General features: G+C 44.7%; 1 protein-coding gene across 1 annotated transcript in view; it reads right to left on the reverse strand.

Annotated features, from left to right (window-relative positions):
• Nucleotides 1–7,633: 7,633 nt before the first annotated feature.
• Nucleotides 7,634–19,007, reverse strand: part of F8 (coagulation factor VIII) — a 68,255-nt gene continuing 56,881 nt past the window's right edge. Inside the window, exons 21-26 of the mRNA XM_081179167.1 lie at nucleotides 18,907–19,003; nucleotides 15,802–15,957; nucleotides 12,963–13,107; nucleotides 12,207–12,355; nucleotides 9,957–10,133; nucleotides 7,634–9,137 (exon numbers count right to left, since the gene is read on the reverse strand). Coding sequence (XP_081035293.1) covers nucleotides 8,982–9,137; nucleotides 9,957–10,133; nucleotides 12,207–12,355; nucleotides 12,963–13,107; nucleotides 15,802–15,957; nucleotides 18,907–19,003 — 880 coding nt within the window. The 3' untranslated portion in view covers nucleotides 7,634–8,981. The remainder of the gene's footprint in view (nucleotides 9,138–9,956; nucleotides 10,134–12,206; nucleotides 12,356–12,962; nucleotides 13,108–15,801; nucleotides 15,958–18,906; nucleotides 19,004–19,007) is intronic.

Genomic DNA, 19,007 nt, shown 5'->3' on the forward strand with positions numbered 1-19,007 from the left:
AAATAAACACAAGAAAACAAAGGTAAAATCACGAAATATAGTGTAAATCAATTACGCTCAGGAAGAATTTTGGCCAACCTAAGCTTGGAACAGCCAGGGGCTCAAAACTCACTGAGTGGTTCCAACTGACAAACTAAAAAGAAATTTCATGGTGTGTTTTTTCAGTATGAAAGTCAAAGTCTGGAAGAACTTTGACCCCTTATTAGTATCAGCATCTCAAAAAGGCAAAGGTTTTTTTCGCAGAAGCAGTGCCTGAGATCCTTGATCTCATTTGCTGAGCCTTCAGATGTATTTATATAAAGTGTAGGCTTTAATTCTGAGCTCATATTCTTTGCACGTTCTTGACCAATATGGAACCCTAAGACAGAGCTGACCTGCCTCAGGCAGTAGATCCCACCTGCCATTGGTGGACCTATCCTCTGTTTGCCACCACCACCACCTGCCTCCTTGAGCTGCCTCAGGTGGCGTGCAAGTGAGCAGCTCTGTGTGGGTGTGTAGCAGCAGGTGAGTGGATGGGCAGAGGCATTTTCAGTTTTGCTTAGGGCAGCAAAATGCCCTGGGCTGGCTGTGTGCCTAATGATAGCACACTGGAGCCAGATTTTGTTACGGGGGTGGGGAACCTGCAGCCTTCCAGATGTTGCTGGACTACACTGCCCATCATCCTGGACTATTGCCCACTCTGGCTGGGGCTGATCCAAGCTGTGTAGTCCAGCAGCATCTGGAGAGGTTCCCCACTGTCACCTTGCAAAACTTCCTGGTCTAATTGTTTTACCTCCTCTCTTAACAATTATGCTTTTTAATTGGCATGCTTTGAGGCACATTTTGTTTTCAGTGCTTTATTTTGTATTTTAATGATGCGTTGCCTTTTCAACTGATTTATAAAACTGGAGAAGGATCATAGCTTAGTGGCAAAGTATTTGCTTTGCACAAAGGTTTCAAGTTGGCATGAAGAAGGTTTGATCCCCACACCGCCAGGTAGAGCTGTGAATGTTCCTTGCCTAAAACCCTGGAGAGCAACTACCAGTTAGTATAGACCAGTGTTCTTCAAACTTAGGTGCCTGTATATTATTGCATTACAACTTCCAGTGGTCTTAGCCAGTGGTCAGGGAAGGTGGGAGTTGCACCTGAGGTTGAAGAACACTGCTACAGTCAGTGAAATTGCAGATAATTGAAACACATTGGAAAAGCCTGCAAGCACCCCAGTCTGCCCCCGTTCCGCCCTTTCGGTCATGTTTCCATGACATCTTTATGATGTCTCTGGGTCACTTCTGGGTTCAGCGTGATGCATGTGATCATTCACATATCGGGTGCAAGTAAACTTTAGGCTGCTTCTATAGAAAATACTAAGCGAGATGTGCCAATGGGTCTGACTCAGTATAAAAGGTAACGGACCCCTGGACGGTTAAGTCCAGTCAAAGGCGACTATGAGGTTGCGGTGCTCATCTCGCTTTCAGGCCAAGGGAGCTGGCAATTGTCCGCAGACAGCTTTCTGGGTCACGTGGCCAGCATGACTAAACTACTTCTGGTGCAATGGAACACCGTGACGGACGCCAGAGCACCCGTCACCACAGAGGTACCTATTTATCTACTTGCGCTGGCATGCTTTGAAACTGCTAGATTGGCAGGAGCAAGGACAGAGCAATGGGAGCTCACCCTGGGGATTTGAACTGCCAACCTTCTGACTGGCAAGCCCAAGAGGCTCAGTGGTTTAGACTACAGTGCCACCCACATCCCATCAGTATAAAGCCTACGGTCCTGTGGTTTTATACCTGTAAACCACTTGGAAGTCATTTGGGCATGAAAGCAGCATTTAAATTAATAAACAATGAAAAAATAACAAGACAACTATGCAGTTTCCTCACTAATTATTATGTAGCTGTTCTTCAAATAAAATTTAAAAACTTACGGTGGATTTCAAGGCCCGGATCCATTTCCTTTGTGTTCAACTGCAGAGACAGAGGAGGCCTCCTGATTTGTCTTGAAGCGGTGCGCCTTCTAAACCCATTGAGAGTGACAAATGCACGGGAAATCCTTGCAGGGGAGGAGATGCCCTGGATGCAGGAGGTACAAACTGCCAGGCACAGCATGTGGGCATGCACTATTTTGTGCCGTGTCAAATCCATGGCTTTCGCAGGCTGCAGGGATTCTGTCAAGCCTAGTGATTTCTCTGGACTGTCCACACAAAACATAAACACACATACAGCCGTCTTGGCTGAGCAAACCCCCGTCTTTGAGGCCAGAAGAATCTAAAAAACACAAGTGAATGGGGGGGGGGGGGTAGGAGGAGATGAGGGAAAGGACAAATGCAGCAACTGCCACATGGTAGACACAGCCAGATTCTCTTCTGCTCTTCTAGAGGGTAGGACTCCAATCAATAGATTCAAGTTACAAGAAAGGAGGCTCCTACCAAACATTAGGAAGACAAGTGTCCCTGATTTAGAGAAGACATCCCGGTTTCTGACTGGATCCTGGAAAATCCTGCTTTTCCTTAGGATGTCCCTATTTTCATTGTAGAAATTTTGGAGGGTATTGGTTTATTCGACTCCCGAGCTGTCTGAAGGCAATCCTGTATAGGGAAGTTTTTTTAAAAAAAAATAATAATGGGCCGCTTCTAGCACATATAAAAACATAGTAAAACATCAAACCTTAAAAAGCTTCCCTATATAGAGCTGCTTTCAGATGTCTCCTAAAGGCCTGCTTGCTGAAGGCCTGAAGGGCCCTGCCCCTTGCCTCTTTCCACCTGGCTTGGGGTAGGGCTTGACAGGCCTCACAAGGACTGCGGCTGCTGCTTAGCAAGGAGGGCTCCTCTTTTAAATCGTTTTTATTTTTATCTGTGTTGTTTTAAATGAGACCATCTTGGCTGTGAGCCCTGGAAGACCTGCACCCTGCCTTGCTGGCCTTTTCCCATCTGGCCTGGGAGAGTGGAGTGGTGACTGACTCCAGCTACAAAAGCTGAGGCTGTTGAACAGATTCTTGTGCTGGCGTATTATTTATGGGGGGTTGAGAGAGCCGTTGCTGTTATTGATATTATTGTTGTCTCTTTAGTTTTAGATCTTATGATTTACGTGGAAATTGTTTACACTTGGTTGTGTACTTTCTGATGTGTTTTATTTATTGTTTATGACTTCTGTTATGTTTGTAATTATGTCAATCATGTCATGTTGTAAGCCGCCTTGAGCATAGTTTCAACTGTGGAAAGGCAGCATACAAATAATAATAATAAAAATGATGATGATAATTACTCATCTCCTTGACATCTACATCAGAGGCATTCCACATGGTGGGCGCCACTACCGAGAAGGCCCTCTGCCTAGTCCCCCTGGTCCACTGACCGCATGGCAATGGGCCATGACTAGGATTGCCTACCTCCAAGGTCTGACCTGGAATCTCCAGGCTTGCCTGGCCCCCTCTAAGTGGCAAGCGGCAGGCCTGAATCTCCAGGTGGGTGAGAGTGCCTTTAATAAATAAAATTTATTAAGAAGGCTGTGCATGCAGTAAGCTTCAACTCCACAGGAACCAGCTACAAATTCTAGCACAGATCCTGGGGTGGCTCTGCCCTCCCCTCTCCCATTTAACCTCCATCTCTAGGGCCTGTTCCCATTACATCAGCAGGGGGGCATCCCCTTGTCATCACCAAGGGCAGTCCCTAAGCCTCAGGTTTGGCCCCTGATATATTAGCGTGTAGGACTATCCTGGCCCGGCAACCCTTGCACTCTGTCGTCCAGTTCTAGGTCACCAGCACACTTGCCCATGATGGTTGAAGTATGGTTACCAGATTTTTTCCCCAATGAATTGGGGGACACTCTTTTTTTGAAGCTGGGTAACAACAAGGAGTCAGTAGTGGGGATGGTGAGGCAAAAGACCCTGGGCCCAAGCACACATGCATATTGTATAAAGGAGTAAAGCCCTTCTTTCCCACCGTGAAACTTAAATGCGAGTTTTTTAAAAAACTGGGCAACGGCACTCCACGTGCCTGTGACTCCTGAGCCTTCCCTGATCTCTTTCCCCCTTCCCCATTTGTTTTGACAGATCAGGGGAGGCTCGGGAGTCACAGGCGGGCAACCATTGCCCAGGAGGGGCCAGCCTGGTAGTGCAGTTGGCTCTGGCTGGCTTCAGGAGCTGCTCATCGCTGTGGCACAGAAAAATGGCGGGCGCCATGGCAGCGAGCAGCTCCTGAAGCCAGCCAGAGCCAACTGCGGTAACAGGCTGGCTCCGGGCTGCTGCCGCTGCCGCATTTCCCGGGGACAGATTTGCAAATCTGGGGACATTCCAGGGATGGAATTTGTCCGGGGACAGATTTTCAAATCCGGGGACTGTCCCCGGGAATGCCTGGCAACCCTAGGTTAAAGCAGCAGGGGGGAGTCATTTCAGATGTATCCCCACCCCACTTTAATTGTGGATCTAGCTGGAATGTTGAGGGCGTACGGGTGGCAGCATGTCTAATTTCTCTTTGTTTCAGGCTTCAGCAGTAGACAGACAGCACCCAGGATAGCTCTCTGGCCAGTTTTCTATCAGTTTTGTCAACAAGCACCCCATGTTGCCAAGGCCCGACTGGCCTCTGCTAGGATTCTGGCATTTAGTGTCCCCGGGCATTTAGTGTCCCATGCTGTAAAACACTCTTCCAGCAGAGATAATAAATAACAATAACAATAATAATTATAATTTATTTATACCCTGTCCATCTGGCTGGGCTTCCCCAGGAACATTCTCTTCTGACTTTCAGGCATCTTTGCATGCTGACAGGCCTTTGCAAGCACTTTTTGTGATTATTTGCAGCGTTTATAATGGTGTTTCATGTTGTATTGTTGTACACCGTCCTGATATCTTTATGATATGAATCATAGAATAATATTCTATGCAGGAATATGAAGCTGTCCCATATGGGGATCGAACCTGCAACCCTGGTATTATCAGCACCATGCTCTAAACAACTGAGCTATCCAATCCTTAAAAGAACCTGAGCCTCCCATGTGACAGGTGGGATACTAACCACTATTTTAAAAAATAAATATTTTCTCCTCCCAATCTGGCAATCTTTAAACACCAGCAAATAATTTCTTTTTAAAGTATTTCTGCACATTTATAGGCCTGTTGCTGTGCGGTATTAGGAAAAACCTGCTCACCCAGAAATCAGAACAGTATCCATTTTTAAAACGATGGTTTGACAGGGCAATGTTCCTTTAATCCAGAGCAGCTCACAGGCAATCAACAATTTCCTTTCCATTGTCTTTCCATTGCCCTTATTTTACTGAGCAGATCATGCTGCAGATATACATCATTTGTCATAGCAGAGGCAGGCACTTCACACCCCATTAATCACTCAGTGGTGCAGAATGCAATTCGTTCCTCCTGAGACAGGCTTGATTTGAAGCAGTATTTGGCCTTGGAACATTTGAGCATGTCTTGGAACCTGTCCAGTTACATACCTTGGAGGTGTTTTGCAATCTATCGCTCCCCCCCCCCCATTTTTAAAAAAGCCCAGCTTATCACAATACACATATATGAACACACTAAGATGCACACTAATCTTACACTTGTACTGTCACAATCACAGATTCCACGCACAGCTCTTGGGGCTACCAATAGCAGCTTTAAAATAACCTTTAATATGCTATTGATTTTGTAATAAGTGCTGGGTACTGAGCTGACAGCTACATTATCAGATATAGCAGAGTCAGCCCTGGTTAAAAGGCACATAAGTAAACCCATGTTTTTAGTACTATGCTCAACATACCGTGATGCAGATGCCAGTGGAAAAACCCACAACCAGAAGCTCTGCCTGATTTCCACAATATCCACATGGAACCAGACAACCTTTGTGACATCACAGCTCTCAACTATATGGGAATACTGGTGCATGACCTCGAAAGGCACTCCTGTATCTTTAACAGCAACATTCCTGGGAAGATGTACAGCACAATCCTATAAATGTCCACTTAGAAACATGGGTACTTTTAGGGGATAGTCCAGAGCACCTGAACCCTGGGTCTTTTGCAATGGATCTCAGATCTACTGCAGCTTTCTCTCCATAGGAACCAACTCCCAGGGGGCATGGGGGCTTCGTCCCTCACAATAAAATATTTGATGGACACAAAGTTGATGGATGGGCATTCCCATTCAAATAGTATGCATGCACTGTGTCATGTGATCAATTGTGTGGGGTAGGGCTTACCTGGGTACCCACAATATTTAAGTTGGCACCTGTTTCCCTCCTTTCTTCTTTACCCCCCCCCCCCCGGAGTTTACTTTCCTTTATAGGGAAGTTAGGCTCACTCTAATAAACAGTGCTGGCAAGAGCACAGCCACACCCAGTCTTAATTTCCCACATCCAGGCGTGGAAATTAATACACACAACTTTTATTCAAATTTATGTCATGGGCATGTGCCCCCCAAATCCTTCAGGTATTTTGCAAAGTTTGATGGGTTTGATGGGACTAACTCCCAGGAAAGTGGAAGCAGTTCTGTAGCCTTATTTATTGAGTCACTATATTAATAAAATTGTCTTTCAGCTTTAATGGCTCTCAGAAGCAGCTTACATTAAATACACCCACTAAAACAATTCACAATAAATAAATAAATAGTGTTGGGCTGTGTCTAGGGAACCCTGGGCTCAGCCAGGAAATTCACTACGGGGCCTTGGGTCACTCACTGTTTGCTAACCTACCTCGGTGTTGCTTACTTGTTGGAAAGCAGAGTCGTGTTCTTTAAAAAATGTCATTATCTTTAATTTTGTAGCAGCTGGGATAGCATTGACAAATGATTGGCGGCCTCTGCCCTGTTCCATTATTGTTGTACAGTCAGCTGTTTCACCAGGTAGCAGCCAAGGCTACAGCGGGGGCTTTAGCACTCACAAAACCTAGATGTCATGGATGCAAGGTATCCCTGTGGCCACAGTCTGCTGTTCCTTCTCAAATGCCCAAGGACCACTTGTGTCCTAATGATAGTACTGTGGCCCTAAAGTCAACTTCAGAGGCCCTATCCTCTGCCCTATGACCTGTTACGATCTGATTGGCTGGTAACAAGGGCAGGGCCTTTTCAGTGCTGGCACCATGGCTGTAGAACTCCCTCTTAGGGAAATCTGTCAAGCCACCTTTTACACATGCTTAAGCCTTATCTCCTCTATGCCAGCTCTTAGATTCTCTTTTAAAACTTATGCAGGTGTACTTGTTGATCACATCCACACCAGTTATAGCAAAGAATCCTGGGAACTGTAGTTTGCCCCTCATGGAGCTAGAATTCCCAGCACCCTGAACAAACTACAATTCCCAGGGGGCAAACTACTTTGTAGGAAACAATGTGCTTTAAGTGACTGGTGTGTATATATGACCAATGTTGTTCCTTTTCTGACTGCTTTTCTTGCTAGTACAACAAACAACGTTGGACAGGTCTTTTGAAAGGTGGTATGCAAATCAAGAAAAAAAATCAAATAATAAGTCAAACATGTTTTGCTTCTCCAGTTATTTGAGATCCCAGGAGTTTATAGAAAATAACTATAAACTGCAGAAGGAGGCCTCCCTCACTAATTAATTATTACCTGCTATTAATGCTGACTGTGCTTGCAGCTAGGACTTTTAATGCTGGGAAACCTCAGGAATCAGTCAAGGGAGGAAAACAAGAGGAGAAAGTACAGATCTTAACAAGACAAGTGGTCTTTAATCATGAGGCACTGTTCTCTGACTACAGATACGCACAGGTAGAAATCTGAAAACAGAAAGGCATAAAAATGCTTGACACACTCACATTTTGTAACAACATCCAAAAGGATCTGAAAGTGTATGTCTTCTCCTGATGGAAAACACATGGTTAAGATTGTGGCATTGGCTCTTATACAGCACAAAGAAGGAAGTGACTTGATAGGTTTATCAACTGTCCACCTTCATGCAATGGATGGTTTGAAACGGAATTAAGCAAACAATTGGAGACACCTGATTGCCCAACAGTGGAAAACAGGATGCTGGACTAGACTGACCTTTGGTATAAGCCAGCAGGGCTCTTCTTCTATTCTTATGTAGCAAATTCTAATTCAGGGGTGGAGAACCTGTGGCCCTCCAGATGTTGCTGAACTACAACTCCCATCATTCCTGACCATTAGCTGGGACTGATATGAATTAAAGTACAACAGCATCAGGGGTTGGGGGGGGCGATCCCTGTTCTACTGACTATATCAGTCTATTTAGGACTCATTCACATTTTATATTTCAATGGGTTTTTATATTTTTCTCATAACACTGATGCTAGAAAATATTTCCTTATTTTACTCACCTTAATTCTATGCATGTGTGGACCAAAATAGGATGCACATAGTTCTGTGGGCCTTACTTCCAAGTAACTGTGATTAAAATTACAGTAAGCAAACCAAATAATATGGCATTGATTACATGATTTAAATTCACATGTCTAGTTTTTTAAAATTTCAAAAGCAGCCATGGGGCCCCCAGTGAAGACCATGCTCATTATGGGACATCTCACTCTCTCAGAATCACCATTCATTCCAGGTGAGAAGTTGCCACTGGCATCATAAGAAGCTTTCATCATTGGGTGAATAAGAACTATTTTTTGAGGGCTGCAGCACTGCAGCGTAGAGAACCATCATTTTACCTCCTCCTCGTGTGCCATAAATCCAATCCTGATCTCCCACCCCACACTCATAAACAACTCCTTTTTTAAAACAAACCAACAACAACTAGACACATTAATTGCAAACACACAGTTAATATTACCCCTAGTTTGGCCCTAAGAACCACGATGCAGGTACGTATTGCAAGAAACAATATGTTTCCAGTAATCGGTGCAGAAGCATGAGCCTTACAATGATTTTTGTTTCTTACGCTACAAAAACATTATCAAAAATATATGGGTGACAGAAATCATTTTGCTCAAATGTCACTGATATAAGCTTGTTCCAGCTGGCATGGTGTGGGTGGCTTGCACAAGGGCTGCTGAAAGTTCGCTGCATTGGCAAAAGTGCAGGTGCATCCAGGCTAGGCCATCTGCTGGGTGTCGCAGCCCAAAAACTCCATCCTCAGTGCAATGTGGTTATTCCAGCGGACAGGGTGTATCCTCAAATATTGAGCAAATAGCGGAGGGTCTAGGAGGTTCACCACTGGGCTGAAATGATCTTGATTTCCCTGGAAAATCTGAAAAGAAGGTGGGCGGGATAATTAATTCTTCCTTCGACCTCTAAAGCTGCTTGAAAAAGAAGATAAAGTTTACCGGGGCTGGGTCAGGCCATTATTGCCACATAGCAGCGTTGGCCTCTTGTGGGACCCATTAGGTAAAGGTACAGGACCCCTGGATGGTGAGGTCCAGTCAAAGGTGACTATGGGGTTGCAGCGCTCATCTCGCTTTTCAGGCCGAGGCAGCCGGTGTTTGTCCACAGACAGCTTTCCGGGTCATGGGCCAGCATGACTAAACCGCTTCTGGCGCAACGGAACACCATGACGGAAACCAGAGCAGCACATGGAAATGCTGTTTACCTTCCCACCACAGTGGTACCTATCTACTTGCACTGGCATGCTTTTGAACTGCTAGGTTGGCAGGAGCTGGGACAGAGCAAAAGGAGCTCACCCTGTTGCAGAGATTCAAACCGCCAACCTTCCAATCAGCAAGCCCTGAAGGCTCTGTGGTTTAGACCACAGTACCACCCACCCATTAATGACACCTGCCCAGGCTTCTCCTTCTAAAAAACTTTGGATGTCCAGGAACTACCCACAACATCTCCAATATATTGTTAGCTTACCCTGGAGAGACGGCCATCTTAATTTTCCACAATGCTTTCTTTTTTAAAAGCATGTTAGTGTGCCATATAGTTTGAGTTAAACAAAGAAATAAAATTGCCTCCCTGCCACCTACCCACCCGAAAGACATATAACATACACGTGAGAAAAACAAGGGAGACGTCACTGGCTGGAATAAAGAAGCACCAGTGACACCCCAGAAGTGTAGGCCTTATTTACCTTCTCTTTGCCGCCTTGTAGGACAGAGGCCCAGTGCTTGCCATCCAGGCTGCTCGAAAGAGAAAACTCCTTCACGAACATTTTGGTGAAGGCAGACTTTGCACCTTGGGTCATCAACCCAGTCACCCGCATGGTCTTACGAAAGTTCACCTGAATCCACTCCGCTGAGCTGTCAACCTGCAGAAAAGACAGTGAGGCCTTCAAGTGCCTGCTGTTATGGCTGCCCTGGGACACTTCTTTAAACCTCTCTGGTTTTTCCCATTTTAACTTCAGTGCTCTTCAGCGCATTGCACAACAAAAGATAGCAGGGTCAAAGGCCTGTGTCAAAGTGGTGCGTCTTCAAGCATACAAAATACTGTACAATGTAAGTACAACACATCTTTGTTGGGAAGGAATTCAACAACTTAGGGGGCTGCCACAGAGAAGGCCCACTCCCAGGCCATGAGCCCATGAACCTTTTGAGGGTGGTGGAACTAACTAGAGGGCCCCCTCTGCTGAGTTTAAAACTAAAGAGGATCTGTAGAGAAGGAGGCAGTCTTTCAGTATTGGTGACCTAAGTTATTTAAACATGAGTGTAAGCACCTAAAATTGGACCCGAAAATTAACCGGCAACCTGTTCTATTTTGAAACAGGGGTCATATGAGTTCTATAGGAAACCCCAGTTGGTAATCTGGCCACTGCATTTTGGATGCTATATTCAAGGGAAAGACCCACATAGGGTGCATTGCAGTAATCCAATTGGGAAGTAACCAGAGCATGGAATACCATAGCAAATTTGTTTCTGTCCGAAAGGTGTCATAGCTGGCAAACCAGCCAGAGCTGGAAAAAGACATTCCTAGTCACTTGAGCCTCCAGTGACAGTGTTGAATCCAGGAGCACCCCCAAGCTAGACCTCCCCCTTCCAGGGGAGTGCTGCCCTGTCCAAGGCAGGACATCTCCCTGCCTCCTGGACTCACAACACCTCTTTCTTTTCAGGATTCAGCTTAAAGTTACTGGCCCGCATGGAGTCCAATATTGCCTCCAGGTACTAGTCTAATACCTCAACCACCTCCAGACTCTTTTGGGAGGTAGTGGACGCTCCTTCATTGGAGGTTTTTAAGCAGAGGTTGGCTAGCTACCTGCCATGGATGCTTTAGTTGAGATTCCTGCATTGCAGGGAGTTGGACAAGATGACACTCAGGATCCCTTCCAACTCTATGTTTCTATGATTTTCCTGATTCAGATCAAAAAGAGAGGAAGAGCTGGGCGTTATCTACATTTTGGTGACACCTCACTCCAAATCTCCTGATGACAGCTCCTAGCAGCTTAATATAAATGTTAAATAGCATGGAGGACATTTTTTTTTTTAAAAAAGCCCTTCACAGCTTGTGGTCACAGCTTCTGCAGGACCACCTTCTCCCATATGTATATACCCTGAGAGATGGGCAAATATGCCCATTTTGATTTCCATATTTCCAGTCTTCACTTCTCCAAGTTTCCACATCAGTTTATTATTTTTTAAAAAATTGAAATGTCCCCTAGAAATCAGTTTCTCCTAATATATACTTTTGTATGCACTTTGGCTAATGTACACATTTTGCAAGAAATTTTCCCTGTTATATTACATTTTTATATGCCATCATATTTATTTTTAGGCAAACTTTCCCCTAAAATAAGCATTTATGTATGCATTGTTTGGCTGAAGAACTGCATCACAAAATTCAGGAAAATGTGACTTTAGAAGGATAGCTGTGTTTCAGTAAGTGTATTGGTTAACAGAGTGTGAATCAGGTAGGTTTTTGTTTAAATGCAAGCAAAATCAAATTTCTCTCCCACCTCTGGTTTCTACACACACACACACACACACACACACACACACACACACACACACACACACACATTCAGGGACACCTTCCAGGCACTCAAGGAGGGCACAGAGCACAGCTGGGAAGGGAAGGAGCCGGGAGGTGGGATTTAAACAGGACTGCACTGCACATAGTCCACCACAGATAATGCTTCACACCATAATGCTTCATACCATCTCCAACTCAATGCTTTGCAAGTCAGTTCACCCATTCACCTGCTAATCATACAATGCTGAGTAACAATCTAGAGCAGGAATGAGGAACTTGTGGCTCTCCAGATGTTGTTGGATTACAACTCCCATCATCCCTGACCATTGGCCATGCTGGCTGGAGCTGGTATGACAGCAGGAGAGCCACAGGTTCACCAGCTCTGCCTTAGATCCTTCCTGCCCATACACAAAATTACCTTTGGTCTCCAAGCATTGACTCTCCCATTCAAGTTAAGCCGGGCCAGAAAGGGGGACCAAGTGTAAAGCACATTGCTGATGTAGGAAGAAGCTGAGACCTGCTCATTGGAGATAGCATTGCTTTCCATTCCTAGTGGCATAGAGCAGCCTAGGAGAGAAAAGTGGAGAAACAACATGACCCTCACTTGCCCTCAAGAGCCCTCTCCTTCCCACCCTGCCAAGGGAGGCCCTCAGTTCCTGAAGTGGCTCTGGTCACACCTTCAAGTTTACATTTGCCATGCACTGACATGGTTGTAAGAAACCTTATGTAGATTTCCAACACTTCTTGTGGGTTAGAAACCGAGTCCTATGGTGAATGGTTGAAAGAGCTGGGCATGTTAACCCTGGACAAGAAATAATTAAGGGGAGGCATGACAGATGGAGCAGACCTGTTCTCTGATGCTCCAGAGGACAGAAGGAAAACCAATGGGTGGAAAGGAAAGAGAAACAGATTTCAGGTAAACATCAAGAGAAAGGGAAAGAGCTGTACAACAGTGGAACAGACCACCTCAGGAGGTGGTGAGCTCTCCTTCACTGGAGATATTTAAGCAGAGGTTGGACAGCCATCTCTCAGGGACGCTAGAGTTGCATCTTATATGGCAGATTCTTCACTAGGCAAGGGGGGGGGTGAAATAGAGGACCTCCAAGGTCTCTTCCACCTCTGCAACCCTACGGATTCTATGAATGTGGAGGATGAGAGGGCCTCACTGCCATACTGTTCAGGTCGCATCCGATGAGCTCCATGCGCAATGTGTTGCGGATGCTGAAGTGTGTCGGGTGGAGACGGATATAGCGGGCTACAATGGGAGGGTTAAAGCTGCTTTCTCTCACGCCTGCTGCATCCACGTTCCCAAAGAATATCTGCAGGCAAGGAGAGAAAAACACCGAGGTGGGAATGGAAGTTGTGATCAGGGGCTATGCAAAGCCTGCATGGAATCCACACTCTGACACTGAAGGCAAGCTTTCCATATAAAAACAAAGAGAAGTTTTAGGAAGTCATGAGGTCAATGACACACACCCTTTAAAAATATTAATTTAACTGGAATAGCAAGGGAAGGGCCATAGTTCAGCAGCAGAGAACCAGCTTTTCTTACAAAAGGTCCTCAACTTAATATCTGGCATTGCTAAATATGTCTGAGAAAGACCCCAAGAGAGTGGCTGCCAGTCGGTGTAGACAATATTGAGCTAAATGCTCTGACACAGTGTAAGGCAGCTCTCTGTATTTCACCTTTTTACTCTCTATACCTAGTTTTGAGGCATCTTACATAGGTGGTGTGTGCTAAAAAAAATAAAATTCTATGCCAAGATAATCCAAATTATTTGCTAAGAAAAGCTGGATTCCTTCTAAAAGTATGCCTGTTCAGTACACTTGAATATTTCCCGTTTGGCCCAATTTATTCCAATTTTGCTAGTTGTAGAGAGGGGTAAAAAGCATTGGTCTGCTCTTGGTCACAGGTTTCTGAGAGAGTTCACCAGGAATTCCCTGCACATTTAAACATAGCCTATCACTACAGTCTTAAGGACTACAAACTTGGTGAGGTGTTCTGCTTTTGCGTTTAAGTTAAAGCTGAGGTTCTAAGGATGCTGAATCCTTCATAATAATACCACTGATGTTTGCACTTGTCTGGTACAAAGTGTGACCTGTGGAGTCTATTAAGCTCTGAGCATGGTTAAAAATACCTGGGTGCATGACAATAACTGCAGTACCCTCTACATGTCTTCTCAGAAGTAAGTTCTGCTCAGCTTAAGAGGGCTTACTCCCAGAAAAGCGACTATGAAATTGCAGTCTAAAATTGTACATTTTTAAACTACCCAAAGAAGAGTATGCATTAACAAAATAAAGAAGTTAATATTCAATAGCTTTCTGCCATATGACTAGTCCTCACAAGTAAGTTCTGCAACTTCACATGATTTCTTGAATGTATGCGGTGACAATCCTAAATCTAAATCCTTTTACTAGGGAGTAAGTCTACTTGACCTCAATGAAACTGACTGCTGAGTAAACATTAGATTACACCACACATAGTGTGGTATAAGCAGCTTCATTTAATAAACATGCATAAGTCTAATTAATGCATGAACAATACCACAGAGTAAGCTGTCCTGCCAGGCTTAACCAATTTTGTAACCGTCGTCTACACGAGAAACTCAGCGTGTGAGGAGGCTAACCTCTAATCTAGGACCTTTCACTACTTTGTAACTGAGCCAAGTTTTACTGCCTGTGCTTTTTTTTCTTGTATGGGAAAGCACATGAATCTTGGGAGTGTTTGTAAGTAAACCAATTTTAACTTACCAAACATATGGCCTTTTTCTACGATGAGGAAGAGGGAAACTTTGGAAAGAAACTTTTTTAAGGGAACAATTTTGGAACTCACTTTGAAGGGCATATTTTAAAAGTCTAGCAGCCTTTAATTTCTGCACTTTACTTTGCTGCACATTTTATGGCTTTAAATCTCTGCTGGGATTCTCTCACCAAAGAGCACTTGCCCCAAATTTGGGTTTTGGAATCCAGGAACTCTCCTTTCTGTTATACCTATTTTTTCCTTGAACCAACACTACAACTCATTACCCTCAACTCAAAGCTTTGCAAGTCAGATCATCCATTCTTCTGTTAATTATAAAATATTAAGCAATCAACTAGAGCAGGGCTAGTGAATGTGCAGCCCTTCAGATGTTGCTGGACTACAGTTCCCTTCATCCCTGACCATTGGCCATGCTGGCTGGGAGTTGGAATCTAACACCTGAAGGGCTACCAGGTCCCCTCTCTTATCAATAAGAACCTGTACTTAACTTTAGTAATAATTTGGGAAGGTCATGTACATTCACATCATTCTATGTTTTGCATTGGGTGGAGATTCCCAGGGTCAAAGGGCTTGGTGTTTTTTTTTACTGATTGTTTCTGACAGTGCAATCCTGCATATGTCTATTCAGAAGTAAGACACACTGAATTTAATGAAGTTTACTTCCAAGTAATTGAAGTAAGGATTACAGCATAAGTTCTGCTTCTATTGTTCCAAAGTCCTAAACGTTAGCAAAGGCACTTAAATAAGGCAGTTGGAGTTCAGAGAGAAAAATCCTGATAACACTTTCCTAAGGAAATGGAGTAAAACTGCATATAATTTGAGGAGAAAGGTGAAACAGAGTTGTTTTGTCTTTCTTATTTCAGGCCTTGTGCATCACAGAGGGACATTCACCTAAACATACAGAAGAGAAATCCCTCAGGACTATACAGCAAATCAGGGCACATGATACCTCAGTAAAGTTCATGCCACTCTGAATGGTTGCTAAGCAACACAAACACCACCCCTTAGGTAGCTTACACCAAAAACTGAACAAACCTGTGAGCTACATACTGAATAATCTCTGCTGTTGCACTTCCAATCCAAAGTGCAAAAATACATGTTTGCTATTGTATGTGCAATGGCAAAGTCTGCATACTTGGGGGGGGGGTGGAGATCAAGGTGAAATTTTGCTTTCCTTTGTGCCTTCTTCCTTTCCACTTTCTTTGCTCTCTGCCTTCTGGTTAGAGGAAGATGAGGGAGAAAAGGCACTCACCATCTTGGAGCTGGTGGCATTGCCTTTATAACACTTCCATTTCTCTCCATCACTACTGTAGAATATCTCAAACTGGGAGATGTAGAGGCTGGAGAACTTCTGCCGGGCTCCTTGTGTCTTTATCCCATGGATGATCTGTTGTCGCAGCAGGTCTACCTGGACAATAGAAAGCAGGAATTCACACCAAGTGAGACAATTGATTTTTGGAAGCTATGAGGCCCAGAGACAGCAGAGGGAGAGAGGTTGCTTCTCAGGGCAAATGATACTGAGCTTGAGAGAGCAAAAGCTTTGCATTCAGAAAGTTCCAGGTTCAATCCTTTACCAATGGAGGCTTGTCCATTAGGGCAAACAAGGCACTACACCACCAACTTCAGTCCCAATTCAATAAAGACTTTCTGATAGATCAGACACAAACAGTGAGGATTGGACATGTAACATCTAATTCCTTAAAAATCAGCACTAGCACACCACAGGGATGTGTACTAAGTCCCTACCTGTATTCATTGTATACATACGATTGTGTATCATCTGACCCGTCTACTGCAATTATTAAGTTTGCAGATGACACCACCATAATGGGTTTAATAACAGGTGGAGACGAATCAGCGTATAGAGAGGAGGTCCAAAAAATATCTACATGGTGCCTAGGGAACAACTTGCACCTTAATATCAGCAAGACAAAGGAGATGGTGTTGGACTTTCGGAGGAAGAGAGGAGAACTAGTCCCGCTGTACATCGGCGAGGACTGTGTGGAGAGAGTCTCTTCCTTTAAATTCCTAGGAGTTTATCTCAGTGAAGACTTTACTTGGAAAATAAATACAACCCAGGTGGTTAAGAAAGCCCAACAGAGACTCCATCTCCTCAGAGTATTGTGGAAGAACAATGTCAATCAACATTTGATGATCTCTTTCTATCGGTCAACAATAGAAAGTGTCTTTTCATACTGCATCATGGTGTGGTACGCTGGTTTAACATCATCTAATAGGAAGTGCCTACAGAGGGTGGTGAATACAGCACAATATATTATGGGCTGTTTCATGAATCCGCTGGATGAAATAGTGGAAGAACATTGCCTCAGGAGAGTGAGGAAAATTCTCAGGGATGATTCACACCCTGGCCGGCACTTTCTTGATCTCCTGCCCCCAGGCAGAAGATATAGAAGCATGATTAGTTGCACCAACAGGGTAAAGAACAGCTTCTATCCGTGGGCTGCTGAATGAAAAGATAACAACAGGGCAACTGACTTTTGGGTTTGGTGGGTGTGTGTCAGTAAATGAGGGGAATGAAGACTAAAAGAGCTGAGTGGGGGTGATCGTGTAATCTCACTGTATATAAGTTGTACAAGTGACAATAAAGTATTTCAATTTCAATTCCTCCTACACCTATCTTCTTAGTTATGACTACCCAGCGGGTGGCCCTGCCCATCTGCTTCCTTCTCAGTCTCAGTGTTGCCCCTTGTAAAACTCAAGAGGGCAGACATTAGAATTATCTGGCTCTACTGTCATTGGCTCAAGTACTGACTGTTGGTCTTCCTGCTTTCTTCCCCACCAGCCCCAGAGAGGACCAGCCACCACTGTCCTTGGTATCTTCGGATAGGGCTAGGAAAGATCCATGTTCAGGAAGAGAAGGCTGCCACTAATCTATATGTATATGTATATGTATATGTATATGTATATGTATATGTATATGTATATGTATATTTTGTGTGTGTGTGTCTCCTGCCTCTCCTTTTAAGGGGCACAGGGCAGCAAATTTCTGGGATTAAAAAAAATCTATCTATCTATCTATCATCTATCTATCTATCTATCATCTATTTGTCTATCTACACACACACACACACACACACACACACACACACCTAAAAACAAATTGCTTCACCCTGCCTATCCACAGGCAGCTCTTGTTCCTGTGGAGACATGAAGGGCTCACTGGTCTCTACCTCATGACTGCTCATAGCCCATGTTTGTTCCTTCCTAGACAGCGCATTGGGACTGGAAGGGCATGAGGCAGGTTGCCCCACAGCAGCTGGACCAAGAAAGCCAATGATAGGCAGAACCAACTAATACTAGTTCTGCCCTTCTTCTCCTCCTCCCTGCTGAGCTCTATCTAAACAGGCAGCCCTGAGACTGAGGCAGAGACAGTGCCCTATTTGCCCTAGTGTACCTGCCTCCACTGCCAGCCACGATAAGGGGTTAAAAACTTGGAAGGAGGCACAGTAGGCCTCCCTCCTGAGGCAATTGTGGTAAGGGCAGAAGAGCTGCTTCTTTACACTTGCCCTCTCCAGGGATTTAGACTTACAGTTTCAGATGCAGAGGGCAAGTCACGCTGAGCATACAGAGCAAAAGGTCTGAAGGGAGAGAGGGAGACTTCACATCTATATAGGCTCCATGCGATCTGGAACCCTGAGCAACTGGGATATCAGTTTTATTGAAGCTTTGGCATGCAAAGGCTCTGAATGTGCCAATGCCAGAGGAAAGGCTTGGAGGGCAGCCCCAGTCTCTTCGCTCACGCATTCTCCAGAAATTTAAGTATAAAAAACCTTACTCTGTTGAAGAGCTGTCTGTGAGTGAGTAGAATGCATGAAGATATATAAGCTCACTAAGTCTACTCTCCCCCCCATTGCTGCCACCACCATCACTATCCCCCTTCCACAGTTAGTAAGCAACCATCACCATAAAGGAGTCTCCTGTACTCATGCAGGCTCCCTGTGTGACGCAGAACCCTGGGAAACCAGAGTTCCATCTCACCTAAGAGCATCCACAAGCATGGTTGGCTCTTCACTGCAAATGCTCACCCTCCAACTTGTGGAAGGTGGTTAGGGTAGTGGTGGAGCTATGGCACTTGCCCCCATTCATAGGTTCTGCTAATCTGTGAGAATATAGCTCCTGAGTAGGGTTAGGCAGTAGTCTTAATCAAGTGTTAACACTTCCGTAGAAGGCTTGAGAAAGGAGCCTGAATATGGCTCCTCTCTGGAATTAAAAACCTTTACTGTCACCGTTGCCTGAGGCAGAGGCTAGTTTGAGGATTCTGCACCCCTCTGAGACTGGTGTTAGTGCTATTCACCTGCAAGATCCACACACACCCTTCCTGATTAATAAATCCTACCTGGATCCAAGCATTCTTTTCTGCAGTACTCCAGGCATTGATTGAACCAGATTTGTCAAGCCTGGCCAGGCTGGGGACCCATTGACCTTGGACAGAAAAAG

This window comes from Podarcis bocagei, assembly GCF_964188305.1.
Source record: "Podarcis bocagei genome assembly, chromosome: Z".
Lineage (NCBI taxonomy): Eukaryota > Metazoa > Chordata > Lepidosauria > Squamata > Lacertidae > Podarcis > Podarcis bocagei.